Here is an 11434-nt window from a genome sequence, read left to right on the forward strand (position 1 = left end):
ATTGACCTTAAAGTGCCTTTCAGGCGTGTAGGGGCGGTTTCCTGGACACAAAGCCTAGTCCAGGACTAATGTAAGCTCTTAAGAGAATTTACACCGAAACAGCTTCACACCATGACTAAACTTAATGTGTGGGAAACCAGCCCTTAGTGTCCTACAGCACTTCAACAAGAGGCAGATGCACTGGAACAGTTTGTTTTGTAGGTTTATTACAACTATGCACAAGGAGAAGGGGAGGCAAAGGGCAACAAAAAACTCCCCCTCAAAAACCTACAATCATCCCAAAAATAATGGTACAAAAAGTGTTCATAATATTAAAAAGGGAGAAAAGCCAGATCCATCCACACATTAAAATGATGCCGAAGAACAGTAAATGTAAAAGATCTGGTCAATTTCTCAGGTCAAAGTCAACAAGCTTCAGATCTGACAGGACGAAGATGGGTAGGGATGAGGTGAGGGATTCAAATGAGTGCTTCTGAGAATTCTAACTGGTCTCCATCTGCAATTAAAAACAAGTTGAAATTAGGACCATATTCTACCTACAAAGATAAAGCCCCTTACATTACAGGAATATAAATTCTTCACTTTCATGCAATTATTACCTTGGCATTGTAAGCATCCAACTGGGCATCCAGCTCTTCAGCAGACAACTGCTGCGGTTTGCCTCCACCACCACGTCCGCCTCTACCCCTGCCCCTGGGGCCTCTGCCTCCCCGCCTGTCTCCGCCTCCCCGCCTTTCTGAGAAATTGGGGCGTCCGATTCGGTCTCTGTTGAATCCACCACCGCCTCCGTTTGAACTGCAAACAGATTCAAAGATAATCAATGAACTACTGGGATTTATTTAAAAATCATTTAAAAAAAACAATCATACATGACAAGATAAAAGAAAGCTTATAGAGTCACATACCTCTGTGAAGGTCGTCTCTGGTTATCGTCTCTGATTTGTGATGTGACGTGCTGAATGCTCATGGCGCGGCCTGTGAGCAAAGGGAAAATAAGATTAGGCATCGTTGTTCAGGAGCGTTAATCAATGGCCACATTTTATGACGAACTAGCTTCAAAATAATATCAATCAACTAACTCAAATTAAAGCTCACCATCGAGGGGTACATTGTTGTACTGTTTCATGGCTTTGAGTGCATCAGCCCTCCTCTCAAAGTGGACGTCGGCGGTTCCCTGGCTGCGGCCAGACCGGTCATAGTGCACAGCCGCTTTCTTCAATGTACCAAATTCCGCAAACAACTCCTGAAAAAAATACACAATAAGGGAACATGGCCGGTAGAATTCATGTTTAACGTCAACGGTTCGGTGAAAAGGCCGACATCTTTGTATTCGATTGACTGTAGAAATTACCTGGATATCAGCGTCAGAGACACCGAAGTCAAGGTTTGAGACAAGGAGCTTGCCGCCAGTCTCTACAACACCACCGCCTGCTCCCCCGCCACCACCAGCATTACCGCCAAAGCCACCTTCGAACATGTCGTGTTGCCATTTGTCCGGAAGCTCTCTGGGCTGTAAAGGTAGAATGAAAAAAATGCAGCTGCTGACTTCTGGTTCCCCTGCTCCTGCTGATCAGACTGAGCACATTTGAGTCAGTTGCTTAGGCAGGCAGGGGAATCTTGCTTCATCACTACCATTTAGACAATGATATACGGTGGATTCATGGGCAGTGTAACAGTATACATATTACTTAATAAAAACAATTAAATGAATATAAGAACCAAAACTAAGCTAGTAGGATAGATGGCAGGACTTCCAACTCAAAATGGCTTCTGCCCTACAGGTGGTTTGAAGGTGGTGTAGGTAATTAGAATGGCAGTGTAGGCAACAACAAAAAACTGACTTGATCTCGATGGCAAGGACAGCATCCAGATTCTGCTTCAACTCCAAATGACGAAAAAGTCCATCCAAAGAAAAATCCTTCCTTCAAAACGTGTGAAAGTCATTTCCCTTAACCGACCATGGAAAGTTCAATAAAGTTCCTTGTGGTGTTGTGCTTTGCAGTCTGGGTCAAAATATGAAACAAAGAAAAAAAAAACTAATGTGGCACAGGAATGGTGGCCCAGTTGACAGAACATCCATTTTGAGAGTCGCCATTTTGTTAGCTTCGTTGCGTTAACAGTCCCAATTCTTGATAATTTGACAAATCTGGAACTTAATGTATGGCCAATAATGCGCCAGTCGACAAATAGGAGTAAGAAGTTGTGGACTACCAAAAAACCCCACGAGGTACACGTCTTGCAGACCAAAGGTGAATCTGGGCCAGGTCGCATTCAAACTACACAAACAAGTGTTAGCTAGCTAGCTTTGCGGATCAGCTCCGTTTTGAAGTGGCCAACGAGTATGAACAACCACGTTAACGTTACCTAACTAGTTACTAGTTAGCGTTCCCTCCCAGAAACTTAGGACATGGCGAGTAACATTCAATAGTGCTGGCTAGCAACTGTTTGACCTGAAGCCAAACACGACTTTGTACGTCATTATCAAATTAAAAAACGTTTCTGAACAGTGGTTTCTTCTTTGGGTTGTGCCCTATAGCGCACTCCCCGATGATAATTCCACATCCATCAGCAACCTTGCGAACTACCTCGTACGTGTCGCAGCACATTTAACAAGATCAGCTAAATATTTAACATTCGTCGTCGTCGCCTCTGCCATTCCTCCTTTTTCTGTGATCCTCCGTGTTCCTACCCTGCTGTATGGCGTGGGTCTGCTGTCGCTTCTGTCTCCGCTGAAGTTCTGTCGACTCCTCATGGGCCCGGATCCGCCTGTCCGGCCTCCAGAGACAGCGCCACCGGGTCGCCCTCCACTCCCACCTCGACCCGTTGATCCTCGGCTGCGGCCTCCTCGATTTCCGCGGCCACCGCCACCTTTCTTACTTTGTTGAATAATGTCATCCAAAGACATATCCATCTTATCAGCCATGGTGGCACTTGTCGTGTTAGAGAACACCAAATACTTGGAAAATTAACTTTAATAATTACGTTTTTGTTAGCAAAATCTAGCCGCGTTCTCTCGTGCTAATCAATGGCGAATAGCTAATGTTTGAGTGACGTTAGTGGGCTTAAAAATAATTGTAGGAAGTGACGTAAATGCATTCTTACTACCATTTCCGTTCGATTTAGCGCGTCTTTCACGACCAACGTCCTCTCTACTGCTGTATTGTGCCTCTATCCAGCATTGCAATCATAAAGGTACCTTTCTGGTTGGGGGGGGGGCAGTGTACAGTCAAAAGAGACCACCATATATTTATTTTTGACAATATTTGTTAGATTTTTCCATTTCAATTCGTTCTCAAATGTAAATAAATCAAAGGAAAAGACGAGACACTACATACCCTGGTTCGATTCCAGGCTGTATCACAACCGTTCCATAGGGCGGCGCACAATTGGCCTAGCGTCCTCCGGGTTAGGCCGTCATTGTAAATAATAATTTGTTCTTAATTTGTTGCCTAGTTAAATAAACATCGCTCTGGATGGCAGTGTTGTACCTCTTTATCCTCCACGGGCATTGGTGGTGATGTTTTCCCCCGATTCGAGGATGTAACGTTAAATGTTTCGGGAACTCTCAGGAAATGTTTTGTCTTCATTTTAAAATCTTAATACATTTGCCATGTTACTTAAAAGCAAGTTATTCCAAATGTCAACAGCGAAGTAACATCATGTGTTGCACCAGCTTTCTAGACGAGCAAACATGAAATTAAACTACTGTGTACAGCTGGTTACTGTAACGGTAGCTAGCTACTAAGCTAACGTGAAGAGGTCTAACGTTAGCTAGGCTAGCCACTTTGAACATTCATACAACGTGTGCCCATCAGGTTCACGGGAGATGAAGGTTAAAATCAAGCAGTGGAACGGCGTGGCATCCTGGCTGTGGATGGCCAATGATGAGAACTGTGGGATCTGCAGGATGTCTTTTAATGGCTGCTGCCCAGACTGTGAGTTTCTATATAACGCTACTTACTACTGAGTTATTCCACGTCTCATCAACATGTTACTAACTCCCTGAAATGAATGTATGCACAAACTCGATATGTTTCTTAGTGCATGTACAGTGCATTCGGAAAGTTTCCAGTCTCCATGACTTTTTCCACATTTTGTTACGTTACAGCCTTATTCTAAAATGGATAAAAACATTTTAAAAATCCTCAGTAATGTACACACAATACCCGATATTGACAAAGTGAAAACAGGTATTCAGACCCTTTGCTATGAGACTCGAAATTGAGCTCAGGTGTCCATAAATTAAATTGATTGGACATAAATTGGAAAGGCACACACCTGTCTATATAAGGTCCCACAGTTGTCAGTGCATGTCAGAGCTAAAAACCAAGCCATGAGGTAGAGGGAATTGTCGGTAGAGCGCTGAGACAGGATTGTGTCTAGGCACAGATCAGGGGAAGGGTACCAAAAATTGTCTGCAGCATTGAAGATCCCCAAGAACAGTGGCCTCCACCATTCTTAAATGGAAGAAGTTTGGAACCACCAAGACTCTTCCTAGAGTTGGCCGCCCGGCCAAACTGAGCAATCGGGAGAAAAGGGCCAAAGTCAAGGAGGTGATCAAGAAACCGATGGTCACTCTGACAGAACTCTAGAGTTCTTCTGTGGCGATAGGAGAACCTTCCAGATGGACAACTGTCTGCAGCATTCCACCAATCGGGCCTTTATGGTAGAGTGGCCAGAAGGGAGCCACTCCTCAGTAAAAGGCACATGACAGCCCTCTTGGAGTTTGCCCAAAGGCACCTAAAGGACTCTGACCATGGAAACAAGATTCTCCGGTATGATGAAACCAAGATTGAACTCTTTGTCCTGAATGCCAAGCGTCACATCTGGAGGAAACCTGGCACTACGGGGAAGCATGGTGCTGGCATATTCATACAATGGGGATGTTTTTCAGCGGCAGGCACTGGGAGACTAGTCAGGATTGAGGAAAAGATGAACGTAGCTAAGTAGAGAGAGATCCTTGATGAAAACCTGCTCCAGAGTGCTCAGGACCTCAGACTGGGGTGAAGGTTCACCTTCCAACAGGACAACATTACTAAGCACACAGCCAAGGCAACGCAGGAGTGGCTTCGGGACAAGTCTCTGAATGTCCTTGAGTGGCCCAGCCAGAACCCAGACTTGATCCCGATCGAACATCTCTGGAGAGACCTGAAAATAACTGTGCAGCAACGCTCCCCAGCCAACCTGACAGAGCTTGAGAGGATCTGCAGAGAAGAATGGGAGAAACTCTCCAAATACAGGTGTGCCAAGCTTGTAGTGTCATACCCAAGAAGACTCAGGGCTGTAATCACCGCCAAAAGTGCTTCAACAAAGTACTGAGTAAAGGGTCTGAATAGTTATGTTGTGATACTTCATTTAATTTTGTATAAATTAGCAAAAATGTATAACCTGTTTTTGCTTTGTCATTATGTGGTATTGTGTGTAGATTGATTAAGAAAAAAATATATAAAAAGAATACCTTTTAGAATAAGGCTGTAATGTAACAAAATGTGGAAAAAGTCAAGGGGTCTGAATACTTTCTGAATGCACTGTATGTCTATTGATACATTCATATCTTGACGGTCATGCATCAATTGTTATTTTTGATATCATGGCGTGTTCAACATTGTGACTATATGGACACTTATCCCCTCTCTTGAGGGGAGACTTTTCAGCAACGTAATGTCTACTTTCCAGGTAAGGTTCCTGGAGATGACTGCCCATTGGTCTGGGGCCAGTGCTCCCACTGCTTCCACATGCACTGCATCCTCAAATGGCTCAACTCCCAGCAGGTCCAGCAGCAGTGCCCCATGTGTCGGCAGGAGTGGAAGTTCAAAGAATGAGCTCATCAGGAGAACGTCACTCGAATGCGTTTCAAAGAGACTGATGCGTCACAATCAGAGGATTCTAGGGTTTCGGAATACATATGCTTCTGTTTTTGTTGTACATTTCCAGCTACTTTGTTTTTTTTCTCTGAGGCTGTCATTGTTTGTATTATGTGGAGGGGTGTGTGAATAAATATGTGATTAGGATTTAATCTTGACCTGCTACTGTACTGATAATTTTTTATAGTGGTTTTCTCAAACTCGGTTACTTACATTGTATGAGAGTAATTCTCCTCTTTAACAAGCTGACTAATGATTCATCAATGCAAATTCATTGAATTGGTATCAATAGCTCCTGAGATTTACTGTGTACAAAACATTAGGAACACCTGCTCTTTCCATGACAGACTGACCAGGTGACAGCTATGATCCCTTACTGATGTCACTTGTTAAATCCACTTCAATCAGTGTAGATGAAGCCTTGAGACAAATGACATATGGATTGTGTGTGTGTGTGCCATTTGAGGGTGAATGGGAAAGACCAAAAATGTAAGTCTTCGACTCTAATGCTTCCCACAGTCGCGTCACGTTGGCTAGATGTCCTTTGGGTGGTGGACCATTCTTGATAAACACGGGAAACTGTTAAGCATGAAAAACTCAGAAGCGTTGCAATTCTTTACACACAAACCAGTGCGCCTGGCGCCTACTACCCCATTCAAAAGCACTTACATTTTTTGAAGGCCAGCATCCCTGTGGAACACTTGACACCTTGTAGAGTCCATGCCTGACAAATGTAGGCATTTATGAGGGCGAAAGGGGTTGCAACTCAATATGAGTAAGGTGTTCCTTATGTTTTGTTCACTGTGTATATGCTCTATTGTTTTGACGGTCAAGACCACGCGGAACAAACCAAAAGTAGAGCCCCACCTGAGGTACATAGCAACTTCTCTCAAACCACTCTACCGGATGAGCTACATACAGTCCACTAATACATTATGGGTATGATAGTTTGATGCTAGATATGTGGTGTACGGGAAACTTCCACTCTTAATACTGATGGGGTATTTTCTTGTGGCTAAAGCACAACCCTGACTTGGCTTTTGATTTTCTCAGCCGCCCTTTCCTAAATTCTACTTGTCTCTCTAAATCCATCAGAAACCAGCACCTCAGCCAATACTGTACAGTACTCATTGTGCAGAGGCATGGATAATCACCTTCCTGCAGAGAGCTGGTCCAATTAACAATCATTAACTTGATCCCCGGCCGGAGCCGGCCTACCGGGAACTGTTCCTAGCTTCAATGTTAGAAGTGCTTCTTAGTCCACCAAGGTTAATTGGAACCAATATTGGTTACTGTAGTTTGAAATGAAAGTCAAAAGAATACATTTTCTTTCCCTTCAAACAGATTTGTCAAGTTCTTATACCAGTAGTTTATAAAGACGAATAGATCACCACTAAGTTGTTTTAATATGAAACTATTTTAATGAAAAAATGTATAAAAGGCAACTATTTTCAAAGCGGTGTAACCACAATTGATTGCACACAGTTTCAGTTATGATTGTAAAAGCAATTGTAAACACACAATTAGCCATTCCAGTGGTGTATGCAAATGTAAAGAGGTAAAGTGCAATGTACATATCCATGTGGTACATATGCAGTCTTCGTTTTTCAAATGTAAAAGTTGTATGATGTAAATGACAAATCTTGAACTATAAACGCTGTCAGTAGGTAGAGTTGACCTATCACATTGGTTTACTGCGGTGGGCAGTAGGTCCCATTTCAGAATGGCCCTATGAGTCAGGGGACAACGACAGATCCATGTTTCACAACTTCCAAAAAAAGCTTTCACACATCAACTATATAAAGTACTTCAAAAAGCTCATTACCAGACTGCTATCTAATTCATTTCCGTGCTGCGTTCACCCTGTATGAAAAAAGTACAAAAGCTAACTTCTGCACCTGCAAACAGCATTACAAAGCGATGCCTGCTGAGATTGCCTGAAGGAGCCCCTTTCCAGCAATAGTTCAGTTCACTCTCAAAGGCAACCATCTACTGTTGGCAGGATGCCTTCCTCCCACCAGACCAGATATATGTCTCCAGGACCTCTACAAGGGAGGGAGGGCACAGAATGACAATGTTCTACCGATCTGTCCATTTAATTCCATTGTCGAGGGTCAACCGGGAGGCCTGGGCGAGGAAGGAGACTGAAGATTCAGTGGAGTTTTAAAGTTCGATGAGGAGGAGAGCTCAGTCGTCCTCCACCCCAAGCAGCCCCTTCAGCTCTCGAACCCCCGTGACCTCTGAGTCGATGAGATCGGCAGGTGTCTCCCCACACTCGTTTTCCGCCCGAGGGTCAGCGCCAATAGAAAGCAGGTACCTAGTGGGAGAAGCAGAAAATAAGCATTCAGCCAGTGAAGAAAGTATCCAAATGGTATGTGCCACGCACAGATAGTTAAACGTGAGACTCTTCAGAGGAATGTGGCGGATCCTCCGTGTAACCTACTGCTATTAGCGTACGAGGGCTACTCAAAATTCAGCCAATGCGTGTTTTGGTTTGTCTTGCTTGCAAGCACTTGACACTGTAAACCGGCGGTGTGAGCTGTGTCCCAGTGACGTAAAAAACTGAATCTTCACCTATCCTGAAGTGCATTGAATTCCTGAACTGCAGGGATGCTGCATTGACATGGCCAGCAGCATAAATACGAGTTAGTCAGAGCATTCAAGGCTTCAAGTTGATGTTAATAGTACATCGGCTGAAGTCCCACTTGTGCGAGAGACCACTGACCTCGCTTAATATGTGTGGATAAAAAAACTAAAGCTAGTGACTGTAGATGTTGTGGGTATGCTAGGAGCGTTGACTCACTTGGCAATGTCAGGGAATCCGTCACTGCAGGCCATGTGGAGAGGTGTCCAGCCCTCCTGGTCTCTCTGGTGGATGTCTGCTCCGTGCTTCACCAGCAGCTTCACACACTCCAGGTTCCCAGAGAGGACGGCCTCATGGATCGCTGCCATACCTGCAGAGCGGTCGATAGGAATGGATGGCAAATAGCATCAGTACAGGTTAATTGTAGGGACATTGAAGGGAACACTCAATGAACAGTTTATACCGAGGCATTACTCCATTACTGCACGTGCTACAGAGACAAGTCATTGCACCAATACTGGAGGGATTACAAATGAGCACTTCTTTGGAACTGTTAAGCCCAGTTGAAATCGAACCAGAACATGGAGATACTTCTGATGCTTCCAGCTCTTGAATGGATTAAAATGGTTTCATTTTTGTTCTGATTTCATGGTGACTCACCAGAATGGTAGATGGTTTCCAGGCTGACCCTCCTCTTTCTGATAAAGAGTCTGATCCTGTCCAGCTCGCCCTGCCGGATGTAGTCCTGGAACACGATGTCGTTGGGGAAGTGGACGCTGCGGACTGGTTTGATCTGTGGAGAAGAGTGGGCGCAAGAAGAGCTGCTGGACTCTTTGGGGCCATAAGCCTTGATACCTCTGGACTGGCAGACTGGGTCCTGGTAGTACTTCATCCTTAAGAAAGTTAAGTCTTGTTCAAAGATAAGATGAAAATCTGCATTCCTTTTTCAGCAGTAAAATTATAAACCAAAAGGCAGTGAAATTGAATTAAGATATATCCTTCAAAAAAGCCTTTCTTCTTTTGTCAATGGCTCTCGTGGTGTAGTGTCCTGTATGTTTCAGACAGGGGCAAGTCTTGTTCTGAAATCCAAGGCCTGCGTATAGACCTCTATATACTCTGTGCAGGGCTATTTTAGGTTCTGTCACCTGACAGGTCAAGTTCTAGAACTGGATGATGAGTGACCCCCGGAGTTGGGTCCCTTCAACCATCCTGTCACAAGCACTGGACGCAGCTCATATCGCCAGCCATGACTGTAGCAATAACCACAGCTTCTGTTTTCACCCACAGCCTATTAGACACACTCGTCCCCCCCACTTTTGAACTTGACCCCTCCAGTTCCCAGATGCTCACCATTCAAGATGCATGACAGCCACTGGTCACGCACCACAGAAGGGTGATAACCGTCTCGTAAATAGGACATAGAAGCCAATGCTAGGCATCGGGCCAAGAGGGGGTCAAGTGTCATGACTGGGCTTTTGAAAATAACATTGATAAGGCGTTTGAATTACAAATAGGAAAATTAATCGGCCAGTCATACGATGCATACCTCTAACTTTACAGAATGGTAATCAGTCAATAAGGCTTTAGTTTGGTTGTTGTGGGAAATTTACTGCAAGAGACTTAATCCAGTAAGCAGGACTTAAAAATTGGCACTTTTTCTTAATTGAATCATAGTTACAGATAGGACTTACTGTCCATGTGTTATAACCATTGGGCCCTAGTTACAACCTATTTCAAATACATTTTTATTGGTTATATACGTTATTGCGGGTGTAGCGAACTGTTTGTGGAAGCTAGAAGCACGGCTGCCCTAACTGTCAGCGCCATCTTAATAGCTTACGTACAGTGGGGCAAAAAAGTATTTAGTCAGCCACCAATTGTGCAAGTTCTCCCACTTAAAAAGATGAGAGAGGCCTGTAATTTTCACCATAGGTACACTTCAATTATGACAGACAAAATTAGAAAAAAAATCCAGAAAATCACATTGTAGGATTTTTAATGAATTTATTTGCAAATTATGGTGGAAAATAAGTATTTGATCAATAACAAAAGTTTATCTCAATACTTTGTTATATACCCTTTGTTGGCAATGACAGAGGTCAAACGTTTTCTGTAAGTCTTCACAAGGTTTTCACACACAGTTGCTGGTATTTTGGCCCATTCCTCCATGCAGATCTCCTCTAGAGCAGTGATGTTTTGGGGCTGTTGCTGGGCCACACGGACTTTCAACTCCCTCCAAAGATTTTCTATGGGGTTGAGATCTGGAGACTGGCTAGGCCACTCCAGGACCTTGAAATGCTTTTTACGAAGCCACTCCTTCGTTGCCGGGCGGTGTGTTTGGGATCATTGTCATGCTGAAAGACCCAGCCACGTTTCATCTTCAATGCCCTTGCTGATGGAAGGTGGTTTTCACTCAAAATCTCACGATACATGGCCCCATTCATTCTTTCCTTTACACGGATCAGTCGTCCTGGTCTCTTTGCAGAAAAACAGCCCCAAAGCATGATGTTTCCACCCCCATGCTTCACAGTAGGTATGGCATTCTTTGTCCTCCAAACACGACAAGTTGAGTTTTTACCAAAAAGTTACATTTTGGTTTCATCTGACCATATGACATTCTCCCAATCTTCTTCTGGATCATCCAAATGCTGTCTAGCAAACTTCAGACGGGCCTGGACATGTACTGGCTTAAGCAGGGGGACACGTCTGGCACTGCGGGATTTGAGTCCCTGGCAGCGTAGTGTGTTACTGATGGTAGGCTTTGTTACTTTGGTCCCAGCTCTCTGCAGGTCATCCACTAGGTCCCCCGTGTGGTTCTGGGATTTTTGCTCACTGTCCTTGTGATCATTTTGACACCACGGGGTGAGATCTTGCGTGGAGACCCAGATCGAGAGATCAGTGGTCTTGTATGTCTTCCATTTCCTAATAACTGCTCCCACAGTTGATTTATTCAAACCAAGCTGCTTACCTATTGCAGATTCATTCT

The 11434-nt window shown here is 44.1% G+C and overlaps 3 protein-coding genes across 4 annotated transcripts; 1 reads left to right on the forward strand and 2 right to left on the reverse strand.

Moving 5' to 3' along the window:
* Positions 1–603: 603 nt before the first annotated feature.
* LOC110485929 (THO complex subunit 4-A) lies at positions 604–2923 on the reverse strand. The gene is given in 6 exon segments (XM_021557168.3): positions 604–752; positions 755–795; positions 906–975; positions 1096–1243; positions 1352–1510; positions 2690–2923. Coding segments are annotated over 6 exon segments (723 nt in total). The 3' UTR covers positions 604–681.
* Positions 2924–3061: 138 nt separating this feature from the next.
* LOC110485931 (anaphase-promoting complex subunit 11) lies at positions 3062–6016 on the forward strand. Of its 2 annotated transcripts, none has more exons than XM_090195998.1 (3): positions 3062–3419; positions 3816–3935; positions 5677–6016. In XM_090195998.1, the coding sequence occupies exons 2-3, from the start codon at positions 3827–3829 to the stop codon at positions 5820–5822; spliced, it is 255 nt and encodes an 84-aa protein (XP_090052124.1). In that variant the 5' UTR covers positions 3062–3419; positions 3816–3826; the 3' UTR covers positions 5823–6016. The 2 variants fall into 2 exon arrangements, with proteins under 2 accessions (XP_090052124.1, XP_021412846.1); XM_021557171.3 differs by having other exon boundaries at positions 3062–3192.
* Positions 6017–7262: 1246 nt separating this feature from the next.
* On the reverse strand, positions 7263–9714 carry LOC110485932 (ankyrin repeat domain-containing protein 13C-A). The gene is made up of 3 exons (XM_021557174.3): positions 9109–9714; positions 8668–8818; positions 7263–8181 (listed from the first exon to the last, which is right to left on the reverse strand). The coding sequence occupies exons 1-3, from the start codon at positions 9338–9340 to the stop codon at positions 8052–8054; spliced, it is 513 nt and encodes a 170-aa protein (XP_021412849.3). The 5' UTR covers positions 9341–9714; the 3' UTR covers positions 7263–8051.
* Positions 9715–11434: the final 1720 nt, after the last annotated feature.

The sequence above is a fragment of the Oncorhynchus mykiss genome, chromosome 13 (genome assembly GCF_057628025.1).
Source record: "Oncorhynchus mykiss isolate SJ-2025 chromosome 13, ASM5762802v1, whole genome shotgun sequence".
NCBI classification, from domain to species: Eukaryota; Metazoa; Chordata; class Actinopteri; order Salmoniformes; family Salmonidae; genus Oncorhynchus; species Oncorhynchus mykiss.

Excerpts from the sequence above, each read along its gene's own strand:
- LOC110485931 (XM_090195998.1), top strand. The coding sequence starts at position 3,827 with ATGAAGGTTAAAATCAAGCAGTGGAACGGCGTGGCATCCTGGCTGTGG. Across the intron at positions 3,936-5,676 it reads TAATGGCTGCTGCCCAGACT|GTAAGGTTCCTGGAGATGAC; the intron begins GTGAGTTTCTAT and ends TCTACTTTCCAG.
- LOC110485932 (XM_021557174.3), bottom strand. The coding sequence starts at position 9,340 with ATGAAGTACTACCAGGACCCAGTCTGCCAGTCCAGAGGTATCAAGGCT. Across the intron at positions 8,819-9,108 it reads GGAAACCATCTACCATTCTG|GTATGGCAGCGATCCATGAG; the intron begins GTGAGTCACCAT and ends ACCGCTCTGCAG. Across the intron at positions 8,182-8,667 it reads GGATTCCCTGACATTGCCAA|GTACCTGCTTTCTATTGGCG; the intron begins GTGAGTCAACGC and ends TTCTCCCACTAG.